Source organism: Pelecanus crispus, chromosome 1 (genome assembly GCF_030463565.1).
Source record: "Pelecanus crispus isolate bPelCri1 chromosome 1, bPelCri1.pri, whole genome shotgun sequence".
Taxonomy (NCBI): Eukaryota; Metazoa; Chordata; class Aves; order Pelecaniformes; family Pelecanidae; genus Pelecanus; species Pelecanus crispus.
The window spans coordinates 164,795,367-164,809,520 of record NC_134643.1 but is presented as its reverse complement, the minus strand read 5'-3'; the positions used below and the strand labels follow the sequence as shown (position 1 = coordinate 164,809,520).

The window sequence follows — 14,154 nt, the reverse complement described above, 5'->3', positions numbered from 1 at the left end:
GGAAGACATTGCTGATGGTAGCCCACAAAATGGGGCAAGTGCATAATGTACCACTATTTGCTAGCAACACCCCCATTTCTGCTAAGAAAAAACAAATGCTAGATTTAGTTCAATAAAGATTAATGTGCAACAAACATTCAGTAATAATCTCATCAGACCAATGAAACAAAAAAGTTACAAAAATAGAAAAATTCTCAAAAGCCAAAATCCCTTTGCTTTACAGTGATCATGTTAACGTATCCAAATTTCACCATTTTTCCCCAATGCAACTCTCTGAACAGAAACTTGCCTGAAGAAAGCAAGGTGATACCCAAATAACTAACCAGTTTGTACCCTTATTGCTGGTTAAAACGACTAAAAAGCCAGCATCGGACACTAAAAACAAGGTATCTTTTTAAAAGAAGTTCTCTGTATATTTGCTTTCAGATACTCGACCGATCAGCGTGCTTTGCAAGTTTATACGCGACCAATGAAGGCTAGAAACTAACTTTAACACCTCTCCTCAAAGCTGAGAATTTTCTCTTAACTACTTCGCCAAAAAATTTTATTTGGAGCTCGCCACAGCGTTTAGGTAGCCTTTATAGTCCTTCTCTTTGCTAACGAGTTGCACAGGCATCAAACTGCCGTGCAACACATTACAGAAGCCGCGGCAACCCACAGGTAATGGAGATACAGCGTTCCTGCAGGCGCTGCAGCCACGTAACGTGTTTTTATCCCAATGAATCAGCAAAAAAATAAATTTAAAAAAAAATTAGAAATAAATGTTTGCACATCGGTTGTTTCCGACGCGGAGAATTTCGCGCACCCCCGCGCCGCAGCACCGGCATGTCCCCTCAGCGGTGCCTGAGGGAGGGAGGCCAGGCGCCGCCACCGCCGTAGGCCGCGGCCTGGCAGCAGCCCTGAGGCGGGACCGACCCCCCGAGGAGGCCGCAGCCATCCCGCCCGCGGCGAAGTGGGGCCCGAGGGTTGCCCTGGGCCGCCGACCCCGGGAGGCCACCCCTCCCGGCCCCTCCCGGCCCCTCCGGGCCGCCCCTCAGGGCCGCCCGCCCTGCTCCCGCGGCCGCCCCTGGGGCCCGGCAGCCCGCCGCGCGATCCCGGCGCGTGGCGCCCCTCCCTTCTCTGATTGGCTGCCGCCAACCGCGGGCCCCCCCGGCTCCGCCGAGAGCGCCCGCCCAGCGCGCCGCCCTATTGGTCGGTTTAGCCCCGGCGCTCTCGCTCCGCCGGCCGCCAGAGAGTGCGCCTCCCCGCGGATTGGTGGGGCGGCAAGGCGCATGCGCCGCCCCTCGGCCTCGCCCGACCGCCCCCCCGCCTTCCCCCCCTCACAGCCGGCACCGCCGGCCGCGCTCTGCTCTCGCGCGGCCCCGTCCCGCGCTCCCGCCATGGCGGCCGCCGCCGAGGAGCCTTTCCCCTTCCACGGCCTCCTGCCCAAGAAGGAGACCGGCGCCGCCGCCTTCCTCGCCCGCTTTCCCGACTTCGACGGGCGGGGGGTGCTGCTGGCTGTGCTGGACACCGGCGTGGATCCCGGGGCGCCGGGCATGCAGGTAACGGGCGGCGGGCGGGGAGGAGCCGCCCCCGGCGGCGGCCCTGAGTCACGGCCGCGGGGAGCGGCGGGGAGCGGCGCCGGGCGGGCCCTCAGCGGGCGGCGGGAGCCGCCGGGCCCTGCCCGCCTGCCCCCGTGGTGTTGTGGCGGCCGCGCTCCCGGGGGGACGGGGCCGAGTGCGGGGCCGGGGCCTTCGTCCGGGAGCGGCCATGGCTCCCGGCGGCCCGAGGCGTCGGCGAGAGCAGGGGAGGCTCCTGAAGGGCTGCCCTGGGGACTTGGCGTTGCTTGTGTGCGTGCTTACAGTTCCCGCTCGGTATCCATGCCTGTGAGGGTGGGCTCCGCTGCGGGCGGGCGGGGGAGGCCTGTCGACAGGGCGCTCCGCACCGCTCACTTCGGGTGTTTGTCTGAGGACCCTCCTCTGCAGCCGTTCACAGGCGTTTTACGGTACTTCGGCCTCTTGGGCTGTCGTCTTCCACGTAGAACTCGTTATAAAAGAGTACTTTGCGTGTTTGTTAAACCTTAGCACTAATTCAGCAGTAGGTAGCTAGAGGCTACAAACAGCCGCTCAGGTGTTTTGCATGAGAAGCGTGTTTCTGGCAAAATTTGCATATCTCTCTCTCTCAGTGTATTTTTCGTGTGTTGTATTACAATAACAATCTGTATCAAATTTGGATCTGCTAGCTGGGGTCGCACAGTGATTGCCATTATGACCTCGGTCTCAGATCTGTAAATTTCTGTGTATGTGATTTCAATTTTGGCATGTCACAGCACTTCCTTAGTTCTTTTAACTCTTGTCTCTCAACATTTTTTTATCGTGTAAGTTTGTGTGTGGCCTTTTATGTCACTAGTGCATCCAATTTCTTGTCAATGTGTTTTCTCTGAGATGTGGCAAAGGAAGCCATAAGAAATAATTCAGAGAGTTGTATGCAACTCACTTGGGTACTGCATCCTTTATTTTTTTTAATTAAGCAGGGCCTGTGTTGGTTTCTGCCCTCTCTTTGGCACAGGCACAGATTTTATTCCTAAGTGACCTAGTTCAAGGACCTAACCCTGGCAGATCTTTAGTTCAGTGTTCTGAAATGACCCCTTATGGGGTTCAGGTAAGTGAGAAGAGCAGCAAAGAGGACAGGTAGGGTGGAAGGAGGGACTGGACAGCTGTAACTTCGATTGATTTAAGCTGGAATGAAACCAGTGCTTTTGGCAAAAAGTTGTGGCTAAGTGGAACAGTAATTAGGAAGTGTAAAGGAAGTTAGCCAAAAAGCAAACGATAATATCATGGGCAGACCAGAAAGTAGTAAAAGACAATTAGGAAGGTATGAGTATAAATGGGATGTGCATAGTTGTGAAGTTTCACATATGAAAGCAAAAATCCTAAATCTCTAGAGGTTATAAATGAGGGGTGTAAACAAACAAAAAAAAAAAGCATGGGTTTATGGGCAGTAGACGGAAGCTTTGTTCTGAGATAGGTAACCCAAGGTCCATAAGGGTTAATAAGGGTTACTTATGAACCTTCGTGATCTCAGTGTTGACCATACCAATTTTCTTTGACCTGTTTTCCTTATGTGGAGGATAAAATTCCAGGTAGTGAAGGAAAAGATTTGTAGAGAATTTTCAGGGTTGGGGCAGGTGTGAAATTTGTCTTGCAGTGGGTGAGAGTGAGTTTGCAGGGGTATTGGAGAAACATGTAGAGAAGCTGTGTGCTCTTTCCACACTCCCCACTTAACACACCTGACTTAGGCTACTTCCTAAACTACAAAATGGGGAGGCTTATTGCACAGGGTACAGGGAATTATAAAGGACATGTAGGCAGCACACAGTCTGTAGAATAGCTTTGGAAGTCTCTTTTCAGCAAGAGGATGTCCTCGCTCTGTGGAGTACTGGGCAGTTTACATTTTGCCTCCACGGAATAAGACAGTGACCTGGGCGCAGACAGCAAGACCGCATAGCTGTACTGTGACAAGTAGTTTCTAACATTGGGACAGGTTTTGGTTTTTTTTTTTTTAATGCTCCTGTGTTCTCTGCTTCTGCTTTTTCTTACTGTCAGTCTTTCAGTTCTTGGCCTGGCATGGAGTTAGAACTGTGAGAATTGAGTCAGTTGCTTAGAGGGAAGAGAAGGCATTATATGTAGTAAGGCTAGTAGGTATTACAACTTTTGGTACATGTTAATGTCAGTAATGATTATGGGCCAAAATGAGCTACCCTGTTTTGAATATTGTGGGGGTTTTAGTCAAAACAAAACAGTTCATGCTTTGCTGCTCCTTAGCATCTCATTCCTGGGTAGAGTTCCTTTGCTTGTTGATGTTATACTTTGTTTTGTAAACACTGATACCATAAATGTATGGCATAGATCACTTGCTGAGGAACAAAAAGATTTGGGGGCAGAGTATAACAGGGAGATACCATTATGTTTATATTCTTCCCTGGTACTTGCTGCTGTAGAGAGAATAGTTACTGGGCTTAACAAACCTTCTTACATCGATTTCATTTTTCTGTTGATTGGCTTGCTTTGACACACAAAGTGTTAATCTGAGTTGTACTTACTTTCCTCTTTCTGAATCTTTTGTAGCCAGTGCCCTCTAGGGAACTCTTTTCACCTTGTCTTCCATTGCTTTATGCAACACCTGTTGATGCCAACTGTAAAGTTCAGTTTGTTTGCTTCCTTCCTTCATGCTAGTTTTTTCCTCTCTCAGCCGTCTTTGTAGAATCGATTTCCTCTTGTTATCTGCAGAGTCATGGCTTGTAATTCCTCATTAAGGCACAGCAACTGATGAAATTTTAGGTGGGCAGATAAGGTATGTTTAATGGAGCATTGTGGATGTGTATGTATAGTCTCTGTTCAACCCTACCCTGTCCTTTCCCTGTTGCTGTTGTCACTTCTTGTTACGTTTCACAATAGAGGAGTTGGTTGATCTGCTTCTTGGAATTTTGCTTATTTTGTGAAGTGCCTGTTGGAATTATTATTTACTAAAATTAGCTTGTACTTTTATGAGATGACCTTTTAGCAGTAGCAGTGAGTTTAGTTTGACTTGCTTTTCAGCACTGAGTTAAAAAAAAAAAATTGTTTGAAAATTATTTTATTTGTGATGATGATCAGCTGTCCTGTGACCAAAGTGCTGAAGAACTTGTTCATCTCTTGTTGCTGCAATAGCTGTCAGTTGGAATCAGTAACACTGTGTGGTCTGGCAACAACATGCTTAAATGCATCTGGCGTTGCCTTTTAATTTGGGATTGTCAGAGATACTGGTGTTTCTCTACTTCTACTGTACTGAACAGCTGCCAGGTTTGTGCAGATAGATTATCATTAATGTGCTCAACTTACTAATTTATTTGTTTTACAAAGTCAGAGCCAACATGAAGGTATGTTTTTCAAACTTCATACTAAAATGTATAAACAACAAAATAATTTTCAGTTATAAACTAGTAGACTATTTAGTTTTTTCAAATGGCTGTCAGCAAACCATGATATTAAAGGTAGGATTGGGGATTTTGTTATAAATACACTATAAAATACTTCTAATTGTATAAAAGTTCTTCATTTTTTTCATTTTAATGCAAAAGGTACTAAAAGGTACCTTCTGTCTGTAGTAAATTCATTACTTCAGGATTTTTCTGTTCACGCAAGGGGATTGATCAAGTTCACTTGATTATTTTTTTATTATTATTTTTTTTTTCCTCAGAATTACAAGACTTGAAAAGGAAAACCCAGTTGAACTCTGAGTTTCACTGTAGCATTACTACTGGCCGGCAGTATGCCAAACAACGGTTCATGTCATCAGAAGAAGCCATATCAGTTACTTGCACTAAATGACCGTGAACCTGTCTGGATCGCTGCTGTTAGGAATTGAACCTTGGATCTTTGCACCTGAAGCTCTTTGAGTTTCTTGTGTCTGACTGAAAGACTGATTTGTTGATTCTAATTGTCCAAACTCACAAGCGTGTGTGGACCTGCTATTCAGCTAGGAGGCAAAGAGCTGTATAGTGTAGGAGTTGCACATTGTCTTCCTGGCTAGGAAACAACTTTTAAAACTACCCAAGCTCGCTATTGCATAAATCTGTGTTCTGGCCACCTGTTGCAGTATAACTTGTCTACTTCAAACAAGTCACCTTGGATTACATTTTCATTCTTGTTTCCTTGTGCTTTGATCACTGAATAATTCACTTTGATTAGAGGCATATTGAAAAATGTCCGATTCTGATAATCTCAGGTTTGGCTTGCAGTTGCATTATTATTTTTGCAGCTCTTGACTTTTCTGTGAGTGGAGATTGGCATTTGAAGGTATTAATTACAAACAGTAGAAAATTACATGGTTTGAGTGCCTACACACTGTGTTTTCCAAGTAAATTTTCACTGCTGTGTAACTGTTGTTCAGTAGATGTTTTACCAGGTTAACACACTTTAACAATTTTCGTAACTGAACATGAATTTCTATGAACACAGTAACAGTGTTGGTTTCTGTAATGGAAGTTCTTCCTTAGCAAGCCTCTGCAAAAGCAGTATTTGTTACCTTGTGGGAAATGAAATGAATGTCCTTTTTGTGGTTGCTATGGGTTTGGGATTTTTGGGTTTGGTTCTTTTTTTTCAGCTGTTTAAACCTGTTTTTATTTTGGGGGGAGGGTTGCCTGTTATTTTTCTGGGGTTTTTTTTTTTTTTGTTTGGTTGGTTTTTTTGTTGAGTTTTGGGGGTTTTTTTGTTTGGGGTTTTCTGGGGGGGGGGGGGTTGTTGGGGTTTGTTTTTTTGTTTGTTTGTTTTCTCAAATCATGAGAATTTGAGACCTGGGAAGTATTTATCCTTATTTGTTGAGGTGTGATAAAAGGTTGACCCTTGTTGTCTTTTTGGCAGCAGCAGAGTGGCTTTTATGAAACAGCTTGATCATGTTAACCTCCAGCAGCTGAATTCACAATTCCAGAGCATGATTTGAGCAAAACTACCTGCTATGTATGTTATGTCTAGCATCAAAATTATTGGTAGAGAATAAAGGCAACAATACCAAATATTTAGATGGTAGAAAACAGCAAATGTTGCTGCTTTTCTAAACAAGAAGCTTTTTTCACTTTCAGTGTAGTTAGTGTATAGGAGATGTTGGGAAGACTATTGATTTCTTTTTTCTTTTTTTAAATCAGTCTTTAATGTGGAACTGTACAAATAGGTGCATATGGCCAATTCATAGAATCATAGAAAGGTTTGGGTTGGAAGGGAGCTTTAAGGGTCATCTAGTCCAACCCCCCTGCAATGAGCAGGGACATCTCCAACTAGATCAGGCTCAGAGCCCCATCCAACCTGACCTTGAATGTTGCCAGGGATGGGGCACCTACCACCTCCCTGGGCAACCTGTTCCAGAGTTTCACCACCCTCACTGTAAAAAATGTCTTCCTTACATCTAGTCTGAATCTACCCTCTTTTAGTTTAAAACCTTTACCCCTTGTCCTATTGCTACAGGCCCTTGTAAAAAGTCTGTCCTCGTCTTTCTTATAAGCCCCCTTTAGGTATTGAAAGGCCACAATAAGGTCTCCCTGCAGCCTTCTCTTCTCCAGGCTGAACAACCCCAACTCTCTCAGCCTGTCCTCATAGGAGAGGTGCTCCAGCCCTTTGAATTCTTATTGTCCTTCAGGCAAATGCTACTGTATATGGCGTATAGTTTATTTGCTGAATAAACTCATGCAATACCTACTAGATGAAGCATGTTATTACAAGAAGATAACATTGAATGTTTTTGCTAAAAGTTAAACCAAAAATCTTAATCATACACTTGGTAACTGTGTAGAAGGTTCCTCTAGGTGAAAGGAACTTTAGGTAGGTTACTGGTTTCTTTTTTGATGTTGTTTAGTTGCCTGCAACTACTGTAAAGTCCATCAGGGCTAGTTTCATTTAATTTGAGGAGGCCTTAAATTTGTGCTCGTAAACTTTTCTTAGCTAGTGAGCTCTCTTTCTCCTCACCCTGGTAAAAATACTCCTTATACAGTATGAGGTGTATATAGCGATAGCTCCTAACACTTCAGATTGATTAAAACATGAAGCAGAATGCTTGAAACAGGAAAAATAAGATGATGATTCTATGGTAACTTGTGTTCCTGTTAGGTTTCAGCTCAGTTAAGAGACTTAAGCTTGTGAGTGCATGTACTTCAGCACCTTTTACTTTGTTAGAGTTGTGCACTCATTACTGTAAAATTTGGCCAGAACCGTGGGATGGAAGTAATGAAGCAGGTCATTTGAACACAAATAGTAGTTTTTGCAAATGGTTTTGCAAATTTAGGCTTGGTTTTAAATTGAGGCTCCTGTGCTTTATTGATATAATGCTTTTACTTGTTTCTCTTCTAAATCCTTTTTAGAAATGAGTTAGTAATTTTGTGTAAACCAGAAAGATGGACATGTTGCACTTAGTTCATTGAAAATTTAACTAATTTCAAGCTGGTTTTCTGTCCTTCAGTTGGGTTGGGTGCTTAGGAAGTTTATATTTTTATTAACAAAATGAAAGATTTCCTGGTTTGTATGCTAAAGGGTAATCAACTACATTTTCAACTTTCCTGTGCTCATATTTTCAGATTACAACTGATGGGAAACCCAAGATAATTGATATAATTGACACAACAGGCAGTGGTGATGTAACTACATGTACCATTGTAGAACCTAAAGATGGGGAAATTACTGGTCTTTCTGGAAGAACTTTAAAGGTGAGTATTTGGTGGTACAGAGACACCACTGGGCATCCTTTTTCTTTCTTTCTTGTTTAACAACAAATTTAGCACCTATTCTGGTTTCTGCAGAACAAACTTCCTTTTAACCAGATCTTATCCAAAACTAATACTGCATCTGCTCATCTTCAGTGGATTGTTTGACATTTCTTTTATTTTTCATATGTCTTTATATTGAATATTGTCTGTAGCTGAATTGGGGGTGTGTACAGAGTTTTGTTGGGGGCTTGATAATCACTTAATTACTCTTTGTTCAAATCAGTATCTGATACAGTTTTAGAAGTTTGCAGAAAGTATACAATGAGATCTAGTAGAGATCTTGGCTACATATAACTGCTGATGTTACTGACATGTTTGTAATTGGCTGGTTAGATTGATGAGGTGATAAGGGGGCATCAAATCTTTGGAACTCTCCATGCTATCAGCTTTCTTCTGAATTTTGCTCAGAATATGATTGTAAGGGTCAATCTGTTGCTCTCTTTTGCTGTTGTTACTAGGAATAGTGAATCTGATGTACTGAGAGCCTAAACTGCAGCAGGATATGTCATGACCTCTAACCATAATACCCCTTCATGCTGGGGTGCTTCTTTTCATTTATAGTGCTATTGTTTTCCCCAGACCTCTACCCGATAAAGTCACTGCTGTGGCTGGATATTTTAAATGTAGAGTATCATGGCAACTGATACTTAAAGATGTTGAATGAATTGATACTGATTCCTTTGGAACTGGATTGAAATTGCCATGTCATGTTGAAACTTAGTGCAGTAGTTACTGTCATGGAGATAGGGAATTAAATTGGTGATATTTGCAAGTCTGTTCTGCTAAGCTCTCTTACACAATGTTGGGTGGGGGTTTCTTTATGCCATTAGTTAACCTATTTCTGAATATACTTTTCTGTAGATTCCAGCAAATTGGGTAAATCCTTCAGGCAAATATCACATTGGCATAAAAAATGGCTATGATATCTATCCTAAAGCTCTTAAGGAGAGGATTCAGGTAAGGTATTACATTTTGCTTCTGGCATATAGTCATATTTCACTGTTCTGATTCTTAAGTTTTTCTAGGAAGCTGCAGTATGTGATTTGCTAACACACGCAGGCTGCTAGCCAGCACTTGAAAGCTGTTCTCTTGCTGATTTTTGTTTAGTTTTGACATGATCCATTTCTTCTGTGACTTTTCAGAACAACAGGAGGTGGTCTTCCTCACAGTAGTCTACTGAGGCAAAAAGTCTAGAAAGTACTGATACCTGTTTCTTTTTTCTGTGTAGCGATTGATGTTTGTTTATAGTATTGTATTGGACTTTTTTAGCCATTGTGTCTCAAATCAGAACTTTCAAATTATTTTTGTAGTCTTCATAATTTGACATATGTATTTGTCAATCTATTGAGGAACCTGGTTTTATATTACAGAAAGAACGCAAGGAAAAGCTCTGGGATCCTGTTCACAGACTGGCTCTAGCAGAGGCCTGTAGGAAACAAGAAGAATTTGATGCTGCTCATAGCTCTCCCTCCCAGGTTTTGTATAAGTCTAAAAATTTGTAAATTTGTCACTTGCAACAATCTGTTACTGGTTGAGAGGATTAAAATATTTTATTAGATGAGTGAAGGAAAGATACTGGTGATTATTTTGGCAGATAACTTACCAGTGTATCTTCTGATTAATTTAAAAAGTCTGTATAAAGTCTTATTTTTAATTTAATATGCTCTTTTTTGAGGCTGTCATCCTCACTGTGTTCAAAATTGGAATCTTCTAAACATATCCTTTATTTTGTAAATTAAGTACTATTTCAGTGAAGTACCAGAAATGCCTTGGGTCACTACTGTATCATTTAACAATCTGTAAAAAAAAAAAACCAAAAAACCCAAAACCCAAAAAAACCTTTAAATGTTACAGTTACAGAAATTGGAAATAGTTGTACATAATAGGCCAAAAATAGTGCAAATAGTGCACTGTTGAAGACCATTGAACTTCTAGATGTTTGTAACTCCTAGAATAGTCTTACATTCTTGATGAAGTAATGGAACAAATGTATAGCATCAGAAAGGAATATAGGATTACCTATCTTGTAATAATTTTAGAAATACTCTAACTGGATTTTCGTTGCCTTATTAGGTAAATAAGCTAATAAAGGAAGAACTTCAAAATCAAGTAGAACTGTTGAATTCTTTTGAGAAGAAATATAGTGATCCTGGCCCAGTATATGATTGTGTAGTATGGAATGATGGTGAGACCTGGAGGTAAATGCCTAAACTTGTCTAAAATGTCTTGTCCTGCACGTAAAACAACAGCTTGCATTGAAGACTGTGTTAACTTTTAAATCTACTCTCTTTATAGAGGTCTTAAATATTATTTGCTTTAAAATAATCCTGCTGTATCACTTGAGTTTCATGACAAAGTTCCGATCCCAAATTATGGGGTAGAATGAAGTCTTATTAAAGACAGCATGATATAAAGTGTAAGCTTGTCGGATTTTTCTCTGAGGCAGAGTAAAATTGCTTTGAGTATCCATTGGTGATAGGAAAAAAAAAAACAAACCCAAAACAGAAGTCTTTGCACAAGCTTCAGGGTGTAATATGGCACTTTTATTGACTGATAATGTAAATCATACAAAACAGTGGGTAAGACTTCAAATGTTTGTGTACCAGCACTGAACAGCTAGCTTTAGTAAAATTTCTTCCTTGGAAATTGTGTGAATTTCCATATGCTTGCTTTTCAAAGACAGTTCTATTCAAATTTAGTAGCATTTGAAAACTCGTTTATTTAGAGATCTTTGTACTTTCTGAATCTAAGTATAAACAGTCAGGTTTAAAAATACTGACTTAAAAAAAAATACCATAAACACAGAACCAGAGTTCTTGAAGTCTTTGTGGTACTCTTTGCTGGGGGGTGGGAGTGGGTGGGAAATAACTGAAAGTTTACAGCGACTGGAAAATTGCCTTTTTATTGTTTTTGTCAACAGAGCCTGCATAGACACAAGTGAGAGTGGTGACTTAACTGGCTGTACTGTGCTGAGGACCTACAAAGAGGCTCAGGAATATGGATCTTTTGGAACATCTGAGATGTTGAATTATTCTGTGAATATATATGATGATGGAAACCTTCTTTCCATTGTGACAAGTGGAGGTAAATTAAAATAATCTTAAGAAAAATTTTGCTGCTGAGTAGGTATCATAAGAAGCAGCAGTTTGTATTGGGTTCTGATTCTGGTACTTGGGATGGCTCAAGGCATCTGTCTTAGTACAACATCACTATGAATGGCAATCAGGATCAGTACTCAGATTTCCTGAACTAAACCTTCAATGACAGCTTGTTACCAGACTTGCTTGCATTTTTGTCTGAAATATTGTCAACTTTGTGTTTGTATGCATGTATACATACAATGTGTATACTTAGGTACTCTTTAAGATGTTCCTGCATCTTAAAGGCTAAAATAGAGAGAACCTTCTTTCAAAGTACCTTCTTTGTTTTGTTTCGTAAGTATATGGTGACAATTGATTTTTAGTTGCTGTCCTTTGTGCTTGTATAACTTAAGAACCTTAAATAAGACATCCATGAGCAAAAGGGATATTAATCTTTATTTTGGTTTATCCAAACCTTTTCGTGGTGGCGAGTGTCACTACAGACGTAGCTGCAACCACTCTGAACCTGTATTTGTGTATTCTTTATATAATCATGTTTTGTTTTGGAAGCATCCTGAGTGACTAAGGTGGTATGGATGTATTTGATTTGAAAAATGCTGTTAATTTCTCATGAAACTATCCCATCTCAGTAGAACTACAAGACGCAGTTCTGGTTTCTAAATCAATGGTCATTTTTTTGAGAGATTCCTTTTTATAGCTATGTGCAGTTTTATTTCTAACTTTTTTCTTAATCCCCACTATCTGAGTCATCTCAGGTATAATTTTCATAACTTTGAGTAGGATGTGTTGAACTTTTTAAGTAACTTTTGTTAGTGGAATTAATACTTCCTTTTCTCTGCCTGCTACCTCCTTTCTCTCCTCAAAAAGCTGTTTTATTTTGCAGATTGCTGCTTTTTAGTGGTTGTTTTTTTTTTTCCTTAGTATAATATGATATTCCAAATGATTGGAACCCTGGGCTCATTTTCTAGAATCACAGAATTGTTTAGGTTAGGAAAGACCTTTAAGATCATCCAGTCCAACCATTAACACTACCAAGTCAACCACTAAACCATGTCCCTAAGTGCCACATCTTTTAAATACCTTCAGGGATGGTGACTCAGCCACTTCCCTGGGAAGCCTGTTCCAGTGCTTGACAACCTTTTTGTTCAAGACATTTTTTCCTAATATCCAATCTAAACCTCCCCTGGTACAACTTGAGCCCATTTCCTCTTGTCTTATTGCTTGTTACTCGGGAGAAGAGACTGACACCCACCTCGCTACAAGCTCCTTTCAGGCAGTTGTAGAGAGTGATAGGGCCTCCCCTGAGCCTCCTTTTCTCCAGACTAAACAATCCCAGTTCCCTCAGCTGCTCCTCATGAGACCTGTGCTCCAGACCCTTCACCAGCTTCATTGCCCTTCTCTGAACACGCTCCAGCACCTCAATGTCTTTCTGGTATTGAGGGGCCCAAAACTGGACACAGTATTCGAGGTGCAGCATCACCAGTGCCAAGTACAGGGGGACAGTCACTTCTCTGCTCCTGCTGGCCACACTATTCCTGATACAAGGCAGGATGCTGTTGGCCTTCTTGGCCACCTGGGCACACTGCTGACTCATGTTCAGCCAGCTGTTGACCAACACCCCCAGATCCTTTTCTGCCGGGCAGATTTCCAACCACTCTTCCCCAAGCCTGTAGTGTTGCATGGGGTGGTTGTGTCCGAAGTGCAGGACCCAGCACTTGGCCTTGTTGAACCTCATACAACTGGCCTCAGCCCATCGGTCCAGCCTGTCCAGGTCCGTCTGTAGAGCCTTCCTAATCTCAAGCAGATCAACACTCCCACTGACTTGGTGTCATCTGCAAGCTTACTGAGGGTCTGCTCGGTCCCCTCATCCGGATCACTGATAAAGATATTAAACAGAACTGGCCCTAATACTGAGCCCTGGGGAACACCACTTGTGTTGTGACTGGATTTATATACTTACAGATCAGTAAGTTGAAAATTAATTGAGCTATAGTGTATTAAATTGGTATAAATGAAGTTCACTAAACGTACAGTGATATAACTTTTAATTTGCTCAGGAGCACATGGAACACACGTGGCTAGTATTGCAGCTGGGTACTTTCCAGAAGAACCAGAACGAAATGGTGTGGCTCCTGGAGCTCAGATACTTGCAATCAAGATCGGTGATACGAGACTAAGTACAATGGAAACTGGCACTGGTCTAATAAGAGCTGTGGGTATTTCACTGAATAAACTATTAATCTCAGCAGTGTGACTTAATTGTAGAATATTGTGGAACACTTTCTGTTCTACTTGCTTATAGGTCGTGTTTTTACGGTTCTAGAATATGTCCAACAACAAAAAAAAACCCAACCCACCCCCCCACCCCCCTCAAAAGAAATCCAAACCAAACAAAAAAGAAATCCAAACCAAACAAAAATAACCCAAACAAAAAAACCCACAAAAGCAAACAGAATATATTTTAAAGCATATCTTAAGACTAATGTTTTAATACAAAACAAGACTTCTGTTGCATAGAGGACTTAAGCACTTCCAGGGTTTTTTTGATAGAGTTGCAGTGTGTCTGGCTAGCTTGACACATGGACTAAGTTACTTGTATGCTTATTTAAAGTTCCTTATTCTGTGTTGTGAGTGTATTTTTTTTATAGTTGCTTATATAACTATAGAATACATAAATACTTAAATAAATCTAGAAGAGAGACTACTATCTACCCATGTGGCTGAATTTGGTTTAACTGTTTCTTAAGATTGAGGAAAAATACCGTTCCTTTTTAATGATGAAAG

At 41.5% G+C, this 14,154-nt stretch overlaps 1 protein-coding gene across 1 annotated transcript in view; it reads left to right on the top strand.

Moving 5' to 3' along the window:
• The first annotated feature begins 1,379 nt into the window (after positions 1-1,379).
• TPP2 (tripeptidyl peptidase 2) overlaps positions 1,380-14,154 on the top strand; it is a 55,318-nt gene continuing 42,543 nt past the window's right edge. Inside the window, exons 1-7 of the mRNA XM_075714472.1 lie at positions 1,380-1,541; positions 8,081-8,209; positions 9,131-9,226; positions 9,640-9,744; positions 10,343-10,467; positions 11,190-11,353; positions 13,428-13,582. Of these exons, the coding sequence (XP_075570587.1) occupies positions 1,380-1,541; positions 8,081-8,209; positions 9,131-9,226; positions 9,640-9,744; positions 10,343-10,467; positions 11,190-11,353; positions 13,428-13,582 (936 nt within the window). The remainder of the gene's footprint in view (positions 1,542-8,080; positions 8,210-9,130; positions 9,227-9,639; positions 9,745-10,342; positions 10,468-11,189; positions 11,354-13,427; positions 13,583-14,154) is intronic.